The 24,001-nt window shown below is 42.7% G+C and overlaps 1 protein-coding gene across 2 annotated transcripts in view; it reads left to right on the forward strand.

Annotated features, from left to right (window-relative positions):
* COXFA4L2 (cytochrome c oxidase hypoxia associated subunit FA4L2) overlaps positions 1-21,784 on the forward strand; it is a 45,211-nt gene extending 23,427 nt beyond the window's left edge. For both annotated transcript variants that reach the window (XM_089509212.1, XM_089509222.1), the window contains exons 3-4: positions 18,271-18,331; positions 20,326-21,784. In XM_089509212.1, the coding sequence (XP_089365338.1) occupies positions 18,271-18,331; positions 20,326-20,382 (118 nt within the window). In that variant the 3' untranslated portion in view covers positions 20,383-21,784. The remainder of the gene's footprint in view (positions 1-18,270; positions 18,332-20,325) is intronic.
* The last annotated feature ends 2,217 nt before the right edge of the window (positions 21,785-24,001 follow it).

A 24,001-nucleotide genomic window follows, 5' to 3' on the forward strand; every position in this document is an offset into this window, starting at 1 on the left:
CATTTCCCCCCCAGGAGACCTGTAGGGGGGCCTGCATCCCTATCACACCCTCCACTGTAAGAAAACTCAATATTTTTGCCCCCCAATGCCTCCTGTCCTCTAGGGGCTGTGGCAGGGCATTTTTGCCATGGTTTTAGAGCCCAGAGAGCCTTTTTTTCCCCCAAAATAGGAAATGTCCAGAAGTCACTTCCAGTTTGTTAAAAGGCCTTTTCTGTGCCTAAAATTGTCCAGAGAGCTTACAAAACTTGGTGAAAATGGTCCCTAGATATTTGGGGCAAAAAAAAATATCAGCCCTTGTGGGGTCTCTGAAGACCACAAAAATGACCCTGGGAGGCCATATGGAAGCTGTGGGCTGCACTTGGGCCATCCCTGCTCTAGAACCACTAACTAGAAGGGGTTAGAAAAAGCAGCAAAGCCTTGAGTGATGAATGCTGGGAGATGCAATCCAATGACTTCTGGAAGACTGCATGATACAGACAGAAAGGTGAAAGGGGGAGATCGAGATCAATGGTTCCTAAGTAGGTACCAGTGGAGTGACATGTTGTATTAGAAATACAACATTTCTCTGCCAATACAGAAATAGTATGTAGCCTCTGACTTAGTTCCTCTGACCTTGCCCAGTTAACCACTCAGTGCAAAAATCAGGTGGCTGGCAGAGCCTGGGGCCAGCCCAGGTAAATGATGTGTTCGCCTCAGGGTCTGCCATAATAGGTCTTCCAAGACTGCAGGAATGATAGGCAGACAGACAGACAGACAGACACTTCTTCTGCTACCACCAAAAGAAGCAAGATATATAGGATGGACATGGTTTGCTGACAGCCTATGTATGGCAATAATAATGCCAGGAGAACATGGCTGGGTATTCAGTCTCCATACATAAGCAAAACGTAGAGGGTCTCTCTGAACTTTCTCCTTTGATGCAGAACTGCCCATGCAGTGCCAGCCTCATGAAGGTGTTGTGCTATGTGGAACTTAGGATAAATCCCCATCTCCACATCACCCAGCTGTTGACTGGCTGTTTCTGGGTCCTCATTCCCACTTTGTGAAGATGAAATAAGGATGATTTGGTGCACAAAAAAGATGCATCAAGGAGATCCAGCAGCCTTTAGGACTGTGGTGAGGATGAGGGTTGATGAAACTTCTTTTCAGCATCCCTTAAAATCACCATAAAGTCTCACTGATTGCTTCATGAGGTGGTGTCTCCCATCCTTCACCTGCCCACACAAGTTCACTTCCTTAGCTGTGTTTTTCACTTGTAGTGGCAGTTAGGAAATTCTTGCAACGCCTGGGTGCAGAGCATTGCTTCTGTGGCTTGGAGCAGTGCCATTTTGGGAGAGACTGAGTGACTGGAGCAAGGAGCTAAAGCATGTGGCAGCATGAAAGAAGTGGTGGCAAAAAGGAGCTTTCACTTTTGAGACCTGGCTTAAGCTTTGAGAATTTTGCTGGGACTTGGTTGTGCAGGTTGGAGCTACACTCCTGCTTCTGCTTTCTTTCCTCAGATTGGCTAAGGGAAGAGGTAGTAGAGGATATACAGGTGTGTGTGTGTGTGTGTGTGTGTGTGTGTGTGTTTTGTGGCTTTTGCCACAAGGCTGGTGTGGGTGAGAAGCTTCTTGGTTGTTGCTCAGCCAGCAGCTTGGTTGCTGTTCCCAAAGTGACCAAGTGCAAAGGGAGCAGCGGTGGTTTTAAATTTGCAGAACAGTATGCCTAACATCAAGAAATAGCAGGGAGGGTTTGCACAAGAGTTGTTATGCAAGTAGAAAGGGTGCGCAGCCCAAAAAGGTTTTGGGACCACTGAGGGTCACATGGCTATCACCCAGGATATCCACTACAGCATGCCTGATACACAAAAATGCGAAGGTAAACTTTTTTCATAGCATGGGGGTAAAACATTTTCACCACAGTTATAAATAATAATAATAATAATAATTTGTTTTATTTATATACCGCTATTCCAAAGATCATAGCGGTGAACAGCAAGTAAGCTAATTAGCAAGTAAGCTAATTTGCCCCCAACAGTCTGGGTACTCATTTTAGCGACCTCGGAAGGATGCAAGCCTGAGTCAAGCTTGGGCCCTTTTGCTGGTCTTGAACTCGCAACCTTGTGGTCTTGAGTGAATGGCTGCAGTAAAGGCATTTAACCACTGCGCCACCAGGGCTCCATATCTGCTTGTTTACAAGATGGCAGTCCTTAGGGTTTATAGTAAGGATTGCAGATATGTAGTCTATATTAAATGTATTGGCCACCTTATGTGACAGGAACATTTTACAGAGGCTGACTGAAAAGCTGGCAAACCTCCTCCTATTCTCTTTGTTCAAAGAGAGTTTCTGTACTCCAACAGACCCAAACAAATTCCAGAGACTTGTTCCTCATCCACAGAAACCAGTGCCTCAACTTATAATATGTTACTAATGCCCTTTAAAAAAATCTGAATCAAATATTTTGATGTGAGAGAATAGCTGGAATATTGCTTGTGGTTAGGATGCAGTGGCTTAGTGGTTAAGACGCCAATTCTGATGATCAGAAGATCAGAAGGTTGGCAGTTTGAGGCCTGGGTATTTCATGATGGGGTGAGTTCCTATTACTAGTCCCAGCGTCTGCCAATCTAGCAATTCAAAAGCATGCAAATGCAAGTAGATAGATAGGTACCACTTCCCAGTGGGAAGGTAACAGCATTCGGTGGAATGATGCTGGCCACATGACCACCAGAGCAGTCCTTGGACAATGCTGGCTCTTCAGCTTAGAAACGAAGATGAGCACTGCCCCCTATAATCGGTTACGACTAGACATTCACCTTTACCTTTAGCTTCTAAAAAAAATACCATCCATTAATATAGATCAGGGCTGGGAATTATGTTATTGTGAGCCAGCGTGGTATAGTGGTTTGAGCAATGGACTATGACTCTACAGACCAGAGTTCAAATCCTGGCTCAGCCATGTAAACCGACAACTCAGACTCTCTCAGACTTGGGCAACTCAGACTCTCTCAGCCTCAGAGGATGGCAAAGGCAAACCCCCGCTGAAGAAACTTGCAAGAAAATCCCAGTAGGATTGCCTTAGGGTCACCATAAGTTGGAAATGACTTGAAGGCACATAACCACAACAACAACAACACTGCAAATCCCAGCAGCCCTAGCCAGCATAGCCAATGTTAAGGAATGTTGGGAGTTTCAGTTATCCAAAATTTGGAGAACATATGATTCCCACCATGGTACAGAGCTATAAAACTATGAGAAATTAAGAATGAAAGGTAAAATGGCAGACATTTTGGAGAGGAGAGGGTGGAGTTTTCCCTTCCCAGTAGGCTCAGGCAAAAGCAAACTGGTGCAGCATCTCCTGGCTTGTGTGTCCTTCATTAATAACATCTGTCATCATGACCACACTTTCATGTTGCTTGGCCACGTACGTCCTGGTTTTTTTCTATGAAATATTGCATGGTATACTTTTTTCAAGGCTGTGTGCTCTCATGCCAATGCTCTTCCCCCTCGCCCTGATCTTCGACCCTCAACAGTAACAGGCAGATACATAAATGCAAAAGTGTAAGGACAAATGCACAAATTGAATAACTAGCAGTGAGATCCATGTGCAGTATATGTCAGAGGGTAAATGTGGCTTCTCCATGGGACCCACCTGTTTGGATCCAATGTTACAATCAGATGGAGTTCTATCATGGCACCAATCCTGGTGGTCTCTCCAGCAGACAGTTGTCATAGATACAGGAGGAGTTCACCAGAGTTTCTCTGGGTTTTTTAAATGTTAATTTTAAAGGCTCAGTTCCATGCCTTCAGCTTCACACATGGAGATCTTCTCTTCATTTTCTTGCACCGTGTGTGAGGCAGCTGCAGCCAGACACAGAGTAAAGGGAAGAAGACTAAAAATTAGGAGAATGACTAACTGTAGAAGCTGAAATCAATTTGCTTGGAAGTATCTCCCCTGAACTCACATTCTGAGAATTACTATGTAAAAAAATACTAAGATGTTCCCTGGATATTGAAATATAGTCAGCCCTCCACATTTGTGGCTTTGACTTTTGCAGATTTGATTATTCACAGATCTGAGTAATACATTCTCTCTAGGAATCTCTAGGTCCTCTAGTGCAACTCTGCCAGAGATTGACCACAGAGTTGCACTGAAGGACCTAGAGATTCCTAAGAGGTGTTTTCTCAAGTTGAAAAAACAGTGTTTTATTATTTGTAGTTTTTCCATTTTCATAAGGGTTCTGTGCCCATAACCCATGAATTGTCCCTCAGTTTTCATTGAATACTTGACATCTGTGTTAGACAGATGTTTATCTTTCATTTTAGTATTCAGTCATTTAAATGAGATGATTTTTGACAGCTATTATACAATGTTAGTTTTGTATATGTATTAGTTTGCACAGCTGCCATGCAGTAATAATTTAGTACTGTAGTATTTATGTACTGAGATTCAATCTAGTGATTTGAAAGAGTCAGATTAGGATCAGGCACAGTTTTTTACTACATCTCCCAGAATGTTCTAGTCAACAAGACAGCCAGCCATGTTCAATCAAACACCCCTCAACCTCTCTGCCGACCTTCTAGTTCCACCACAGAAGGTTGGCATAGTATGGTCATGGATTTTTTCATGCTGTTTTGTTACACCTAAATAGGGCTAAGGTTCTTGGGAGGATAAAAGGATAGGATTTTATCATCATGATCTCTTGGGAGTCAGGGAAAAAATGTAATAAATAAATAAATTCAATAAATATTCCCCCCCCCCCCGTTTTTTTTCACAAAATGGCATGCAACGTGACTTACAATGATTTTCAAAGATCCAGCTGAAACATTAATTTACAAAAGTTAAAAAGAAATTAGATATCAATACTATTAAAAACATGATCAAAGACAGCTATAATGACACTTAAAACCTATTAAAACATAGTTTCAAAGAGATATTGGCCTATGTCCAGTGCCATGCTAGCACTGAATGTCACATACCACTCAACATTTCACAGATAAAAACTGGGACATGCGCAATCAACATCAGAGTATGGTCAAGATGGAAGAAGTAATTAATGAGAAAGAAAACAGGAAGTAGCAGAGGCTGCAGCAATTTGCTTTTGCCTCAACCTATTGGGAAGGTTAAGATTCTGCCCCCTTCTCTCCTCTGTCCTCTCTCGAGTGAATTGAGTACAAACTACTTTTGCATTATGGAACCAGGTTGCAGCAACTGAAGTAAATTGAGGGGAAAGGGGCAAAGTGGGAGGAGGAGAAAGAAACTGGGACATTTTAAAGGCAGCTGAAAGAGTGGGACAACAGAGGATTAATCAGGGTTGTCCCTGCCAGATCAGTACAGTTGGAGGATATATAAGGTCAGCTAGAACAACAGAAGTTTCTTTCCCTTCCTTTCCTTCCGTCTCTTCTCCATCCACCCATGGTAACTGAAAACTGGACCCAGAGGGTTTTTATGCTCTCTACAAATCAGTTTTTGGGATGCCATGGAAGACTCTAGGAGGAGAGCCATTTGCATTCCACTAAAGAAAAGAAATCCCATAATTGGACCCAGCCCATTGTTGGATTCTGGCCTATATTTGGCTCTGTTTGATTACAGCTGACATAAAGGTATTATGGATATTTGCTAGCAATTGATAGATGATGTGTGGTAGCATTACTACTATCTGACAGTGAACAGCTCTATGAGATTTCATGTTTGACACCTGCCAAAATCAAAGCCGTCAAGAAGCGCCAACAGAGAACTAACATTCTGAGATTTAAAAAATTCATATTCAGAATTTGAATGACCTGTTTGAAATGTCACTTTCGACATTAGAGCCATGAGATTCAAAATGATGCAGAATTTCAAATATAGGTTCCTCCAGCTCTACTTATAGGGTAGGTGTGAGGGGGGGGGGGAGTTTACATCCTTGTATTTTTAAAAAGGCCTCTTCTAGCTGTTAAGTAACCCAGGTGGGGGACTAACAAAGTTGCTGTAAAGCAGGAGTGGGCAAAAATGTGGCCACTTGAGACCCCCAGCATCATTTTGCTGTGTGCTGCCTTGAGTTCATAGTACTTCAACATGCGCTGGGGAAGGAGGCTAGAATTTCATCTTGCTTGTAAGGAAGTGCTCATGTGGGAGTCACTTTGTTCAAAGCTGCCCCTTAGGCAGAGTGAAGAAATCAACTCAGGCAGCAGATTCAGGTAGACAGCAGTGGGAGCTTCTGCAGTTGTTTCCTCCTGAACCTCTTAGCCCAGTGGCATCACTAGGGGAGTGCGGGGAGTGAGGACCACATTGGCTGACAACCCAGAGTGGGATGTACACCCGGTGGGGATGGCGTACCTGCTGGGTGAGCAAGAAAGGGCTTCATGTCCCTCCAAGCAGCCACACTGGATCCCATATGGCCCTCCAGAGGCCACAGTACTGCCACTCAAGCAGTGGGCACTGCTTGCAGGGTGAGTGCCTTTCGCTTGGGGCCCAACGCAGCTTCTCCTCAAAGCAGCTGCTCTGGATCCCAAATGCACATCAAAAGGCTGCGGAATCAGGACGTGCCTTTTGTTTCAGGTCCAGCATGGCCGCTGCCCTGAACAACTATGCTTGAGCCCAAATGACCATCCAGAACTTGCAGCGCACACACACACACACACACACACACACACCAACAGCAGTCTTAATGGGCAGTGGTGGGCCAGCTGGTGGGCAGAGAGGGTGATAGGGCAGTTTGCCCCCCCCAACTGGCTGACACCCACCACTGAGATGCCACTGCCTTAGTCATTCTGGTCTTTTGGAGGGCAGAGTTCTGTGTGTCACACAGTCTGGCCTATACTCCCTAAACTACGCTGCTGAACTCAGGGTTCCCAGATGTGAGGACCTGGGTCTGAGTCTTACACTGTCTAATGGTAGGGCAGCTTGTTCTAGATTGCTTTATCTAGGCTGTATCCGCATGGCGGAAATAATCCAATTTGACATCATTTTAAATGCCATGGCTCAGGGCTATGAAATTCTGGGAACCAGTAAGACTGCTGTTGGTGTGTGTGTAGTTTTGTGAGATATTGAGCCTTCTCTGTCACAGAGTTCTGTGCCACAACAGACTGAAAATCCCAGAATTCCATAAAGTGGAGCCATGACAGTTAAAGTAGGGCCAAACTGGATTATTTCTACAGTGTGGGTGCAGCCCTAGACAAGTTGCAGTAGGGTCCTCTTAAGCACAACAAGAACAGTGAATGCATATGGGGATGGGGCATTTGGCTTTTTCTTTGGAGGTCTTTGGAGGAATGGAAAGGAGAGTGGCTGGAGATCTTATGGTCGGTAGTGATGATGGCTCAGTATTTTCAAAGTCTAAAATTTGGACCCAAAATCTCCATCTTAAAGAGTCCTCACCCAGTTTCTTCTGTAAATGAGAACACTCTATCCACTGTAACTGCAGACAGTGATGCCCCCCATTGCTCTGCTTTATTATTGTATTATAGTTTAAATGGGATCTAGGCTCTACACTGACCTGAGAAGAGTTAAGTTAACACAGCCCCATTATAAGAGGACAAGCCTGCAGCTGACAGGCAGCTTTCCTTCGCTGTCAGGCCTCAATATCATGTCAGCCGTTGTCCTGGATATTCATTTAAATGGAAAGATGCAGTTTATTTCCCCCAGGCACCTCACCACATTCTGTGGCCATTGCTTGACAGGTAAATATGCATTAAAATGCCATTCTTTATGTCTATACCTTACCTGGCTTAAAACAGCCCATTTCCACCTTAAAAATGTATTAACCTTATTTACTGTCTAGCTATATAAACACAGACACCCCCCCAAAAAAAGTCCCCTTATCCCCTTATCCCTGTGTGAATGAGAAAATAGCAACTGAAAAAACATTGGTGCCCCTGTCCTGCACCTTGCCTTGCATTACACCCTTTAACTGTCCCAGTTTGAGTAATTCTGGTTAATCCTCTGTCATTCCACTTTTTAAACTGTTTTTAAAATATCCCACTTGGTGTCTTCCTCACTTTCCCACTTTGGCCTCAGCTTACCTCAATGGCTGCAAAATGAGTTTGCATTCAATTAACTTTGCAAGTGCAACTCTGCCACAGCCTCTCCTGGTTTGTCTGTTCTTCCTCCTTAATAACTTTTGCCATTTTGACCACACCCTGGTCTTGCTTTACTCACAGTCTATCGAAAACCCACTGATCGCTACACATATTTACACACCTCCAGTTTCCACCCAGTACACACTACAAAATCTGTTGTTTACAGCCAAGCCTCCAATATAATTACATCTGTTCAGACCCACAAAACAGAGACTCAAAACTCATGGATTTACAGACATTTCTCAAACTACAGTATCCACCTAATGAAGTAAAGAAAGAAAGAAAAAACAAAGCAAGATTAATTCCTAGGAACAATCTATTATGGGATATACCAACAACACAAAATGACAGAACACCCTTAGTAGTCACCTACAGTCCCTAGCTAAGATCACTTAAACATATCATCAAGCTACAAGCAGTTTTAGAATATAATACAATCCTTTCACAAGTTCTGGAAGACAGGCCTTTATTGGCCAACAGACAGCCACCATATCTTAAACAGCTACTCACTTAACAACAGGATACATAACAGGGATGACAATACAAGGAAAAGACCCTGCCACAAACTCATATGCCAACTTTGTCCCCACATCTACTCTGGGAGCAATATTAGAGTGGCCAGTAATATCACCCACAACATCAGAGGTACGTTCACTTATTTGTCCTCCAACATGATACATGCCATCCTGTGCCAGCAATACCCCTCTTTACTCTACATTGGACAAACAGGACAGTCTTTACACAAAAGGATAAATGGACAAAATTAGACATTAGAAGTAGCAATACTCAAAAACCAGTTGCAGAACATTTCAGCTTCCCCGGACATATAGTACAAGCTTTAAAGGTCAGAGTCCTTGAACAAAGAAATTACAAAAGAAGACTATAAAGAAAAACAACTGAATTGAATTATATTCACAAATTCTAATCCATTAGCACAATATAAACAAAGTCAATGGCTTCATCACACACTACATCTATTAATAGTCTTGGTTTTATCTTTGATTCTTCTCTGTCGTGTATCCCTCAGATCCAGACCACAGCCAAGGCTTGTAGATTCTTCTTATACAATATTGCCAAAATCCAACCATATCTCTCTGCCTCTACTGCCAAGATCCTGGTTCATGCCCTAGTGATCTCACGACTTGATTACTGTAACGTCCTCCTGGCTGGGCTTCCTCTCTCTCACCTCCGTCCTTTAATTTCTGTCCAGCATTCAGCTGCACGCATTATCACATCCACCCACCGCTCTGACCACATCTCTCCTGTGTTGGCATCCCTTCACTGGCTCCCCCTCCCTTTCCGCATTCAGTATAAGCTCCTGCTGTCGACGTTTAAAGCCCTCCATGGGCTGGCCCCTCCTTACTTATCAGACCTTCTTTCTCCTCACCTTCCCACTAGGGCCCTCTGTTCTGGTAGTCAAGGTCTGCTGTCCCAGCCCAGGATTTCCTCTGCCCCATCTCGGATTCGCCCCTTTTCACTCGCTGCCCCTCACTCCTGGAACCTTCTTCCCCTGCGAGCAAGAGCCATCACTTCCTTAACCAGCTTCAAAACGGAGCTGAAGACCATCCTGTTCAGAGAAGCGTTCCCAGGCATTGCATAATTGTCACTTGCTATTTGATGTTCTTTTGTTGTCTGTTTTATTGAATCATTTCCTGTATTGCTATGTATTTTATATGTATTATCTTACTAGACAGGTCCCTTCCCCACCACCACTCCCTTCTCCTTCTGTGTCGTGTCTTTTTAGATTGTAAGCCTGAGGGCAGGGAACCATCCAATTAAAAAGATTGTATGTACAGCGCTGTGTAAATTTACAGCGCTTTATAAATAAAGGTTAATAATAATAATAATAATAATAATAATAATAATACAAGAGTCCTCGCTGCTGCACATATAACAAAAGGAATTTTCTCAGAGAAGCTTTTGAACCAAGGAAATTGGCTTTTGGTAAGCAGAAGTATTGCTTTCAACACATCAACAATAACTAACCACTGCAAATTTGAAGACATAGCTGGATTAGTCTGGAAAATCAGTATGCAAAGGGATCTTGCAGCACCTTTGAAACTAATGGAAAGAGAGAAGCTGATAACGTGAGCTTTTATAGACTTGCACCTGCTTCCCCATGCATCTGAGGAAGTAAACTCTAGTCTACGAAAGCTCATGCTACCAGCTTCTCTCTTTCAGTTAGTCTGAAAGGTGCTGCAAGATCCTTTTGCATACTAACCACTGTAAAAATCTGAAAGACCTTTATCACCTTATGCAACCTTTTGAAAATTTAGGACAAGGGTCATGATTACATTTTTCTGGATCCTATTACATTCCATCCAACTCTCATAGCTGTGTAAATATGCTTTATCTCTTGAAGCCTGAATATCACTCTGCATTGCATATTGTTGTTTCTGTAATGGTTATATTGACCTGTTGTTACCCACCTCGATCCTCGATAGGGAGAGGCGGGATATAAATAAATATTTGATTGTTGTTATTATTAAGAAGTGGGTTTATATCCATGAAAACGCATGGAAAAATAAAAACCAGTTAGTCTTAATTCCTTCTTCTTTCCCCCCCACTTCCCATCCCTTCTTCCTTTTTATGCTGCAAGAGATTAGCATGACTACATCTTTGAAAACTTCCAGTTACTAATTATTTTAAAAAAGCAACGTTCTAAGGTCCAATAGGATGCAAATGGGTAGGCAAACCTAAACCATAGGATACAGCTGCCACCTGAGCTGGAAGAGAATTACCTAGTAGACTGAAGGAGTTGCCATTTTGAATTTACTGCCTAAGAAGCACAACTTCTAGGACATGTTTTTTTTTTTAAGCTCAGTTTAGGCTGATTACACAAATCTGCAAAACTGAGGGTCATAACAACTTTTTTTAGGGATTTGGTGTTCTAAATCCAAAAATGACCTCAGACTTGCTCCATCACATTCTATAGTTTTTTCACAACTTGCTTTGATGTTTCTGTGTTATAATATGTGACTGAATGAAATGATCCTACAAAGAGCAAGAAAGGGGTTAAAGTCTTCTAACAGATTTTCAAAAGACTTTAATTCACTGACATGAAACACAAATATCTCTTCAAAAGCACTAAAAAACACACACACACTGGAACATCAGTGTCCACATTTAATCAAAGCGGAGTAACAATTGAACTGATAAAAAAAAACATCAGATTTGTAAAAGAACTGTGTGTGTTATGACATTTTTATTGTGTTTTTCAAATTCATCACCCAAAAATACATTAAAAACAGCTACAATATTGAAAAGTTTTTTCATCGCAGCGCTGTGTGATGATTGCATATGTGTTGATTGCTCAACATTTGAAGGCTCATTAACCTCTATGACAAAAGCAGGGATATATAAAACCTTGGTACTCACAGGGGACTCGCTTACAGAACAAGTGAGAAACGGATGGCAATGGGAGTGGGAATGGGGAATTAAGGGCAGACAGATGTCCATTAATAGAGTATCAGGGTAAATCACGCATCTAGCTATATTCCACTAGATATTTACAAGAGATGTGAAGTGTTATTGATTACTGCCTGCTTATTGATTGAGATGGGAGACTGAGGTTAGGTTAGGTCAGACTTACATAGTTTATGATGTTCTGTAATTTTTTGAGTAAATCTGTGTCACTACATTGTTGTTGCTGTTCTTGGCTGGAATTCATGATCAAAGTTACAAATGAGTGACCTTGAGTTATATATTCATAACCAATTCGCATGCATGATCCGTATGTATTCAATAGCAAAAATCACGTAATCCTGACTTACTGGTAAGCAGCTGCTGCAAGTGATGGAAGTGTGTTTTCCTATCAATGGGGTGCCGCAGACTAATGTTTCCACTCCGCTCCTTAGAACAACCTCTTGTGCGACAGTCAGAAACAGGATTCTTGTCAAAATTCCTCCTCATGCCAGATATCACTGATGGAAGAGTGTTTAGAAACATCAGTCTGCTGTGCCTCAACTGATAGGAGAAGAGATCACTGTCATTTGCAGCAGCTGCCGTCCAGTAAATCAGGATTGAGTGGGATTGGGCTGGGAGATGCTACTTAGCTATGCAACTAAGTAGCACATCTGGAATTCTGGCTATTATTATTATTATTATTCCACATTTTTCCCAGTTTAGGACTGAGCATGGGTTACAGCAGTTAAAACAAACACAGTTACAAATTCATAGCATATGAAAGTTAAAAAGCAATCAAATATAAAAAAATTAAAACTAGTTAAAGACACAAACCATTAAAAAAATTCCAGCACATTATACAATGCTTGTTTCCCCTTTAAAAATCAATACCCAAAGGCCTGCTGGAATAAGAAAATAAGTCTTCACATGTTTGTTGAAAGGTAGTAAGGAAGGAGCCACTGGGGCTTCTCTTGGAAGGGAGTTCCAAAGCCCATGATCAGCCACTGAGAAGGTCCTCTCCTGTGTTACAATCAAATGGCCATGTGAAGGTAGAGAGACAGGGTTCTCCAGAAGATCTCAAAACATGGGCAGATTTGTGTGGAGGATACAGTCCTTCAAATAGCCTGGACATGTATTAGGCCTGCACTTGGGCCCCGTAATTTGGTTCCCACCTGTTTTTGTGATTCTGATGTGGACCAACTCAACACTTTTTTGAATAAGAAAAGATTTTGGGAATCTGAACTAGCACTCTTCTTTGCCATGCACTGGAAAACCCGAAAGACTACAACCTATGTATTCACACAAACACATATCATGTGGAGATGCTAAAATGAAATTAGACAGCTCAGTTTCAGACAGATAATCCAACAGATTTTGTAGTAGACATATACAAAATTTGCTGTTTTTCCAAAAAAAAAAACAAAAATAATTCATAAAAGCTGTTGTTGATTGCTGAGTCTTGGCAATTCATTTCACACTGCTATTCTCCTGATATGTCCCACTAGAGCATCAGTAAGCTAAATTTGTTGACGTAATGATAATGAAATGACAGCATGCTTGAAGAGAGGGTACTGTTTTGTTTTATTCTACCAGCAATACAGTGTATAATAGCATGCTTTATTTATTAGCAGCAATCCAAATGATGAGAACCTCTTACAGATTGCCTTGCTCCATCTTAAGTCATTTGGTCATCTGGGCTGGCACTGGAAACTCCTCTTTCATGGCCCCATCCTACCCATTTTATCTTTTCCAGAGTTGCCTTCCTAAGCCTTTTGGAAAGAAATGGGAATTATTAGATGCTGCTTCCATCAGCCCTTTTTCCCTCTTGCTCAGTAGGTCTTGGCCTTGATGTTCAGAGTCTGCTTTTTCCATTGCCCTGAGCAAGCCTACTTGGTGCTCCCTTTTAAGGTGTTTCAGTGGTCTACAGTACATATGTTTTGGGTAGGGTTAGCTCTGCGGATTTGGTGCTAACAGCAATGGCATCACTAATGACATGCAGGGGGTGCAGACTGCACTGAGTGACACCCCGCAGGGGGTATATATACATCTGGTGGAGAGGTACACCCAGTGGGACTGCCACAGCTGATGGTCAAGCAAAAAAGGGCATTGCATCCCTTTCTTGCTTGCCTAGCAGCAATGCTGGACTCCAAATGGCCCTCCAGAAGATGCAGTAGAGGCTATTTGGGGGCAGTGCCTTCTGTTTAGGCAGCCACACCAGGACCTAAACTGTCATCTGGAGGCCATAGCACTGTCCCATCAAGCCGTAGCACTATCCTCTCAAGCTGCAGAGACTGCTGTGGGGAGCTGCAGCCAAGCCAGAGCCCAAATGGCCCTCCAGAGGCCATACCTTGCCTTTGGGAGGCTGTGATTGCTAGGGAGGACAGTGCCTTTTATTTGGGCTCCGGTATGGCTGTAGCCACACCAGACCCCAAACACTTCCCCCCTGCAACACATCATTCAGCTGTAATACTCACTGCCCATAAGATATTGAAGGCCAATAGCATAATGGTTCTTCCATTTAAAAAAAAACTGGATTGAACAGATTCATGGAAGATGAAGGCATCAGTCTTACATTTAAGGCATTCTGTGGGACTGGCTGAATATGAGTGGGACCTACAGAGGATGAATTTGTCCATGTATGTCCCATGCGTACTTTCATATTTTCCCTCAAGCATCAGATTTCAGCCACTTCCAGTGCGGCACACAAGAATAAAGAAATTATTAGTGTCATCTGTGGAAATCTTTCTATCCTGCTACTACTGTATATCGGCCTTGAAGTTGGGCAGGTATTTTTAGGCAGATATTCTTCAGGTATTTAGCATTACCTCTGAGCTTTCCATGAAAAAAAAGATCATAAAATCACACAAGAGATTAATAGAAATTTATCAAAAAGAAGTGTGACCTTGTACCATGAAGAGAAAGTATTCTGTATCCTTATATACTGGGCATGGAATAACTCAGCATCTTGGTTTTCATTAACTTTTTCAGTACAGTAGGTAAATTCTCCCAACTATGCTAGAAATCTCCTCCTGGGCTTCATTTAGCTTTCCCTGTCTTACTTATTGTGCAATTCTTCTCGACAGTATATTCTCTACTGACTCATCCAATCTAACATTTCAGAAAATCAGCTATCATTCCATCCCATGACAGTCCTCACTGCCTCCCCCTGCCACATTACACACACTCTTTCACACTCTGCGGTTTCTTTCCACGTTGGGTCCCCAAAATTTGTATTTTCTGTAGCATATCACCAAACTCAGTAGTTATCAGTTATGCCTTTACATAGAGTCAGTCACCATGGTGGTGAAGGAAGCTAGGAGCTATAATCTAAATACACATTTTTTTTCAAGGACTGAGATGCATGCAGTACATAGGAAACAGTTACACCGCGTTGGTCCATTGGTCTATTTACCAGTGTACTGTCTCCTGTGACAAACAGTGGCTCTTCAGTGGGACAGCAAACCGTCCATCTCCTCCATCTTTCCCGATTTGGCAAGGACAATCTGATTAATCTTCTGTAGTCCCACTCTTTCAGCTGCTTTTAAAATGTCCTAGTTTTTCTCTCATCCTCCCACTTTCCCCCTTTCTTCTCAGCTTACTTCAGTTGCTGCAAATTGAGTTCCAAGTAGAAAAGTAGTTTTCACCCATTTAACTCAATGGGGGGATAGGACGGAAGAGGGCAGAATCTTGCCCTTTCCAGTAGGTTCAGACAAAAGCTAACTGCTGCAGCCTGTCCTAGCTTATCTATTCTTCCTCAATAATTTCTGCCGTCTTGGACACACTCTGATGTTGCTTGGCTACACGTGTCCTGTTTTTCATCAGTGAAAAGTTGGAGCATACTGGACAAGTACATATTAGCAGCTTGATGTTCTCAAGACAGTCCACAGGCTAGGTTGGAAGGCTCAGCTTGAAATGGTGGAGTGAGCCCACCCCTGCTAATATCATAGGCCACTGATGGATACTGTTTTAGCTAGAGATATTAGGGATTGAACCTGGGACTTAACTGCATTCAGAGCACTTACTCAGCAACAGAAAGCTGTGTTACATAAGAAACTGTTCATTTTCAATGTGAAGTCGAATGTTTTCATGGCCAGCATCCATAGTTTTTTGTGGGTTTCTCTCAGTCTCTCTCTCTCTCTCTCTCTCTCTCTCTCTCTCTCTCTCTCTCTCTCTGTGGTGGGGATCCTGTGGGTCTCTCAGCCCAGTTCCCAGGATGCTATTGGGGGGGGGGGTCTCTCTCTCATCCTCTTGGCTTCCTTACAGCAAGCGACGTAAAAGCAAGCTACCGTATGACGATTTCTTTGTACAATGGCCAAAACATAAATGTGCCCCCCCCCCCGTGTTCGTGGCATGATCACATGGTACATCATCCACCTTTCGCATGCACCTTGATTGTAACCTCCAGGTCAACAGCCTCCTCTCCTCTCGCCACCCACCGTCCTTACCCTTGGTGCCACAACATGGATCTCCAGTCATCTTGAGTTTACTGTTTACAACAAACAAACTAGTCTGTTTTCGTATTTTGCATTTTTGGTAGTGATCATGCAGTAGTGTTTCAGTGTTTGTGTTTGATTTTGAATGTTTGCCTAGTACGTTTAATACTGTATTGCATTCTTATGACAAGTTTTAAACTAAGTAAATAGGAAGTTTTAGTTGTTTAGGTGAGTACTCTATCGTTACATTATCTTAGGGGATGGGGGGGGGGGGCACAGCTGCCCTGTATTCTATGTAAGGAGATAAGGAGAAAAACTTAATTGGCTTTTTGACTAATTCTCAGTACTATGATGAGAGATTGGAACCTAAGTTTTATGTCATGTTTAGCTTTAACAAATGAAACAGCGGAAATCAAGGGGTGAAAATAATTATATGGGGTGGCAGGGGTGCCAAAATATTTCTCGCCTAGGGTGGTCAAATACCTAGAGCCAGCCCTGGGGAAGAGCCCCCCTCCTCCTCTCCACCCAGCTCCCCCAGAGATGGCCAAAGGGGGCCCTGGTCAGTCCCAACCTCCCCCCCCACCAAATGAAACCTTTGGTTCTCCCTCCTTTGCCCCTCTTTCCAGGAGGGAGGGAGGGGCTCTGCAGGGGGATTTGGGGGGAAGAGAGCCATTTTAGTTTGGAAAATCAGTATGAAAAGGGTTCTCAGATCCTCAAGCTCAAGTCTATGAAAGCTTATGCTGCCAACTTCTGTCTTTCAGTTAGTCTCAAAGGTGCTGCTTGATCCCTTTGCAGCCTGTAGAACTAGCAACTTTTTCACAGAAACCTGTCCCACCCTCTGTGTTACTGGATAATTTCAAATTGTTTCTTGTCCAGTGTTAATACGTTTACACTTCAAAAGCCAATTTTGGGGTTTTTTTTTAAAAAAAAAAACAGCAGCAGCAAAGCTCTTTCCATATTGATTATGTGGTTTGTGTAGCTGACAAAAGAGGATTGTTAACACAATTTGGCAGTTTATGGTTTACAACTATCATCATGTTAGCAGCACGTGGCACGACTTGCCATAGAGCCAGAGTCAGCAACTACCTTGCTGCAAAGACACTGATGTAAGGTATGCCTACTTCATCCATTGTTGTGGCACATAAACTGATAAGAATAACAGTGGCTGCAGAAATAATCCAGTTTGACACCGCTTTAATGGTCATAGCTCCATCCTATGGAATCCTGGGATTTGTAGTTTGTTGTGGTAGCAGAGCACTCTGACAGAGAAGGCTAAATGTCTCAGGAAACTACAGATCCCAGAATTCCATAGCTGTGAACCATGGCAGTTAAAGTACTGTCAACTTGGTTTATTGCTACAATGTGGATGCAGCCACTGCCTCTACATTTACATCAGGGCAGGGATTCGGGTTCCCAGTTCAAGATCATCCGAGCTCCTGAGGTTTCTGGAAGAAAACCTAAGACCTAGAGTGCATCTACACTGTAGAAATCATGCAGTCTATGCACCACAGTCTTCTAGTTCCATCCCATGGAATCCTGGGATTTATATTTATACATGGTCTTTTAGCCTTCTCCGTCAAAGAGTGCTGGTGCTTCACAAAACTACAATTCCTGGTATTCTGTAGGATGGAACCATGGCAGTTAAACTCAAACTGCATTATTTCTACAGTGTAGATGCACCCCTAGATACAGCCCCAGTAATGTCAATAACAATAAGCGTTGCATTATTGTTCTCCAATGACCATTGCTCACAGCGTCTCATTCAAACATACACACACTTACAAAGAGAGAACATATTTTCCTGTTGAGAAATGAAGATAGCACGTTTAGCTATTATGTTTACTTTTTTGGTTTATAATTTTAATGTTTCATGGTTATTGTATTATAATATTCTTATTCTTATATTTATTTATTCATAGTACTGTATAATGTTTATTTTATTATAAATGTCATTTACTATTTTTAGTTACAATTTAAATTTATATTTTATAATTTTCTTTTCTTTCGATCTAGCCTTTCTCCCAATATGAGACCTGGGGTGCCTCATCATTTGATTGGAATTAAATTAAAACAATGTCTAGTACAAAAAATTTACAGTTGGCCCTTCATGTCCATGGATTCTGCATCTATGGTTTCAACTATCCACAGCTTGAAAATACATTGCTTAAAAATCCAAAATGCAAAGCTTGATTTTCCCACTTTATATAAGGGACACCACTATACTACATCATTATATATAATGGGATTTAAGCATCCATGGATTTTGGTATCAATGTCGGGTCCTGGAACCAAACCCCATCTTATTGCATGTTAAAAACATTAATTTAAAACAGTTTTGAAAAGCACATTGAAATCTAACAATAATTATAGAAATTAATGTCTTTTTCCTCATTTCCAGCTGGGATAGAAAGAACAATCCTGAACCATGGAATAAACTGAGTCCCAATGACCAGTACAAGGTACGTGAAGGATTATGTTTTCCATCATTCACACTCAGAACCAAGAGAATAAAAACTATATCTAATAATGCATAGGGCAGTGATAGTCAAACATTTTACCCTTGGGACTCCCCTTCACATCTATATGTGGATTTCGTGCTCCCTTCCCCTTCAATGTAGTATATAAATAAAAATATTTTGTTTATTTTGTGGCCTTCTGTATCCATGGGTTCTTTATCCATGGATTTGACTTTCCAATATTTTTTAAAATTGAAAATATTTTTAAAAATATAAATTCCAGAAAAGAAACCTTAATTTTGCCATTTTATACAGTGTGTTCTTGGTATCCATAGACTCACAGAATTATAGAGTTAGAAAAGACCACAAGGGCCATCCAGTCCAATTCCCTGTCATGCAGGAACTCACAATCAAAGCATCTCTGACAGATAGCCATCCAGCTTCTGTTTAAAGATCTCCAAATCCTTCGTGTATGCACTGAAGTTTGGTTTCAGGATTCAGTAAAATGGTGTCCCTTATATAAAATGGCAAAATCAAGGTTTGCTTTTGGGAATTTATATATATTTTAAATATTTTGAAGTCATGGGTGCTTGAATCCATGGATAAAAAAATTCATAGATATGGAGGGCTGAGTTCATAAGTGATGCCATTTTCCTATGCCGTTGTATTTAATGGAACTTGAGCATCCATGGATTTTGGTATCCACAGGGGGTCCTGGAATCAAACCCCAGTGGATACCAAGAATTCACTGTATATTAATATTTTTACATTTTATAATAAAATAACATTGTTCAAATTAGAACAGTTTTATTGAAGTAAATCCAATGTTTAACTCAACAAACATATAAATTTTACACATAAAATGTTGGGAAGACAAGGAGGAAGAAGGATCAGAGCCTCCAAGTCTTGCTCCCTTTTGAGCAATTCTCACACACACATACCAGAAGTCCTGCCCCACGATTTGAGAACCGGTGTCATAAGGGAAAAATTCAGTTACCAGCTTCATGTCTGGCCAAAATGAAAGAGCTGCCTCTTTTGCCCATGACTGCCTGCTCCCCTGCCTTCTCCCCCTTGGTCCTCCCCACCTAAATATCCCGACAGAGAGTGTAGTGCAAGGAGGCTTCTTCATTTCCTTACACTTGTCCTTGCTTTTATGCTTGCAGAGGGATGCTGAACAGGTAGTGACAACTAGAGAGGAGCTGCCACAGCAGAAAGCTCCAAAGCATGGCAGTGGATGCCCATATGGGCCTTTATGGGTGCCCAATCCTACCTACACCCTTGAGTAGAACCACAATAAATATGAAGAGAGCAGTCACACATCTCAAAGGTTTTATACAGGGCGTTTTTAAGAATCACCTCATGACACAGGAATTTTAGTAGGACACAGCAAGGCTGCCCCAGTGGCATCCCCAGCCCTGGTGTCATCTGGTGCAGGAAAGGCTGTTGGTGGATGCCAGGGGGTGGGCAAAAGGGCATGCTTGGCCATCTCCTTTGCTGCTGCGGCATTGGCTTCCTCATGAGGAGACCGGTGCTGCCACGGAGAAGTTAGGGACAGAACACTTGGCCCTCTCTCTTGCTGCTGTGGCACTAGCCTCCTCAAGAGGACATCAGTATTGCAGCAGCAGAATCAGGAGGGGCATGATCAGCCTTTCTCACTGTGAAGTGGGAGGAGGACCTGACCAGGTGACACCACTGGGTTGCCCCAAGACATTTGCTCTCTAAGGCAAGGGACAAGGTGACACTTCCGCCTTTCCATATATTGTCAGACTGGCAGTTGAATTTTATTTTAATACTGGTGAAGGCACAGCATCCTCCACACATCCTCTAGGAGGCTAGGTGAAGGGGTAGAGGGCAAGCCATGTAGCACACCCAGCTGTCTGCTTCCGGCCCTGAGATATTGCTACCTGAGACAGGTCCCTCACTCTTTTTTCCTGGAAGGGCTGGTCCTGGACCAAGGAGAGCAGACATTCATTCATCAGCATCTCTTTCTTCCATAGTTCATGGCTGTCTCCACAGACTACAAAACCCTGAAGAAGGATCGCCCAGACTTCTGACGGTATCAGGCCATCCTTGGCCATGCCCAAAGGACCACTTGATTTGCCGCTCTGCGTGGCCACATTTCTTGCCTCTTGGTGGGCCACTAAGTGCCATTCACTTCAGTTGTGTGCATGCCAAAGCTAGTGTTGTTGTTGTTACTGCTACTGCCGACGTGTGATTTGCAGCACCAGTGATTGCCAAGAAAACATCAACAGCCCATCCAGCAAGAAACAGAGCAAAATATTAACCTGTGTTATCTCTGCAAAATGCCCCTGTGTGTTACAGTAACTACAAACAGCTCATTTATTAAAGCGGGGAGTGGGGGGGAGGGGGAGGAAATAAGAAAGTGAAGGAAAGAAAGCTTGCTCCCTTTGGGTCTTAGCGAGGCTTTTCGTTTCAGTATTTTCCAATCTCATTCCTGTGAATGTCCCTAACTCCCACCCCACTATTTGTAGCATTTCCTATCTCCCACACTCAGTTACCATTCCCATGGAGAATGGACAATGCCAGGAGGTAGATTCCAGAGGTGAAAATGCTAGCTGAGGTCTGAAGGGAAACACCATCCATGCAAGAATAGATTGGAATGAGTAGGGGAAAGTCAAACAAAGGAGGCAACACCATATGGCAAGTGCTGTGGAACCAATTTCAGAAAACCAATCTTTAGTAACAGTTTTGGGGGAGGACATTAGATGGCATCTTCATTTGCTTCTGTGCTTGGACAGTTGCATTGTTATGCTTATGTATCTCACTATTATTATACAGATATCTGAACAGCATATGTGTATATGTGTGTTAATTTAGTATATCATTTTTCTGTGGTTTTGCCCATTTGGATAGTTTGGGTACAAAGGTTATTTTTTTAAAAGGGAACATATCATTCTCTGCAAGCATTCTCCTCATGTATGCTTGCTGTAATGAATTGTACAACTGTGTGTATGTGTGCCTTCAACTGTTGACGTGTGGTTACACTGTAACTTTCATTGGTTTTCTTAGGCAAGGGATTCTCAGAGGTGGTTTTGCCAGTTCTTTCCTCTGAAATGTAGCCTACAGCTCCTGGTATCCATTGGCAGTCTTCCATCCAAGTATTAACCAAGGCTGACCCTACTTAGCTTCCAAGATCAGACAGGATCTGGTGCTTTTAGAGTATTTAGGTCCCTACATTTCACTCTTTGTCTTAAATGAGGAACATTTTTTTCTGCTTGACCCAGGCCCAGGTAGGGCCTAGCCATAGAGATCTATTTTCTTAGCCAAGACATAGCCTTAGAATATGCAAACTGGTAACAAAGAAGAGAGTTCCTCTGAGCATTCACAAAATGTTTTTTATATACTATCTAGTTCCCACTGCTTATCTCTGCACATGTAAGATTAAGGACAGCAGTTCCAGGGACCCAGTGGAAGTTGACATTTATGTGAATTAAACCCTGATACTATTATTATTATTATTATTATTATTATTATTATTAACCTTTATTTATAAAGCGCTGTAAATTTACACAGCACTGTACATACAATCTTTTTAATTAGACAGTTCCCTGCCCTCAGGCTTACATTCTAAAAAGACACGACACAAAAGGAGAAGGGAGTGGTGGAGGGAAAGGGAATGAGGTCCAGCAGTTCTTCTCTACCTCTGAGGCCTGGACCAAGGCAGATAGACTGGAAGGAGGACTGGGCTTCTTAATGGATGGTTAAAAGGAGGCATCCTGGGGCAGAGAGGGGCTCACCCCTGGGAACGCTTCTCTAAACAATATAGTCTTTAACTCAGTTTTGAAACTGGGTAGAGAAGTAATGAGGTGCGCACGTGGGGGGGAGAAGCTTCCAGGAGTAAGGGGCAGCAAGTGAGAAGGGACGAATCCAGGAGGGGGCAGTGGTAGTCCTACACTGGGACAGGAGACCTTGACTACCAGAATGGAGGGTAAGAGTAGGAATGTAAGGAGAAAGAAGGTCAGATAAGTAAGGAGGGGCCAATCCATGGAGGGCTTTGAAAGTCAACAACAAAAGCTTGTACCGGATGCGGAAGGGGAAGCGGAGCCAATGAAGGGAGGAAAAAAGAGGAGAAACATGGTCAAAGCGGCAAGCCGATGTGATAATACGTGCAGCTGAATGCTGGACAGAGATTAAAGGATGGAGGTGTGAGAGAGGAAGCCCTGTCAGAAGAAGGTTACAATAATCTAGTTGCGAAACCACTAGGGCATGGACCAGAGTCTTGGCAGTAGAGGCTGAGAGGAATGGACGGATCTTGGCAATGTTGTGGAGAAAGAATCTACAGGCCTTGGCGGTGGCCTGGATCTGGGGAATAAATGACAGAGAAGAGTAAAAAATGAAGTCAAGACTGCGGGCTTGATGATGATACAGTGGTGTCCTTGTGGTTGCTGTAACCCTGTGCAGGGGCAAACTACCCTACCACCCTCCTTCCCTCCTGATGCCTTGCATGCCTGTCTTCTGGCTGGCCAATTGCTGCCTGTCAAGACTGCTGCTGGGTGAGTGGTTGCTGCAACCTCCAGAGGGCTTTTTGGGGTCTAGTGCTGTTGCTCAGGAGAGCAGCCATGCTGGAGCCTAAAGGGGAAAGTACTGCAGCCTCCAAAGGGCTGTTTTGGGTTTCACACAATTGCTGGGCAAGCGAGAAAGGAATGTGATGCCCTCTGGATGTACATCACCCAGCTGTCACCCAATACAGTATGAACCCCCCACACCCACCTAGTGACACCACTCCCCTGACGTTCTTTCTTGTGTATAGGGGCTTGTGTGTGCTGTGTTTGTATTATCTGAGTGTACACGTCACATGCACACCATACATAAAAATAGGCTTCCATACAAAGAAATACATATGTGATTGGAAAATAATGCCTGTGTACTACTGACAAAGTTGCCCAAGTCTGAATGCATCAGCATTGATATATCTGAGTAGCAGTGGTATGTACAATTATGTAGAAACACAATTCTAGGCGGCCTCATGATGAGTACTAGTCCTTTAGGTGGACCTTTTAAAGACACCAAAAGTAATTTGAGAGGTTTTGTTTCCCATCGAAACCACTCACCCATACTTATGTAAACACACATTTGTTTCACTGATACCACTATTTAAACTGGTGAGATGATTGCAACAATACAAGTAGGTCCAAATCCTGTTTACCAGAGGCAAAAGTGGGAGGGGACATACCACCATCAACAACTCTCCTCTTTTGCTTTCTTCAAAAAGTACTGTCTGCTGTCTCAATCAAGGCTATTTACTTTGGCTCCAAGAGCAAAACATAAACACTGACCAGATGTATGAACAGAACAAGAGGACGTGCTGGTGCACCAGGGGCCTCTCAATGTACCCCAGAGGATGATGGCTACTCAGAGGAAAGGTTATTCCTCACCCCAACATTTTTAATCTCCCAGAGCTACAAAAGAGAGCTCAAGTCCTATTCCTAATTCCAACTAGCGCACACTCACTGAATCCATTTCTGAATGCTAATCCCACATTTATGTAAATCTCATTGACTCAATGGGTTTTTCATTCCAGTTGGGATTAGCTGTTGCAGAGGTGAGAATTTTACAGCCCTCCAGATGTTTTGGATTGCAGCTCTCATGATCCTTTGATCTCTATGCTAAAGGCTGTGTAACTCACGCCCTTGAGCTGTTGGATTTCAGTGC

This window comes from Sceloporus occidentalis, unplaced genomic scaffold (genome assembly GCF_023333645.1).
Source record: "Sceloporus occidentalis isolate IW3139 unplaced genomic scaffold, rSceOcc1.0.p SCAF_1, whole genome shotgun sequence".
Classification (NCBI taxonomy): Eukaryota; Metazoa; Chordata; class Lepidosauria; order Squamata; family Phrynosomatidae; genus Sceloporus; species Sceloporus occidentalis.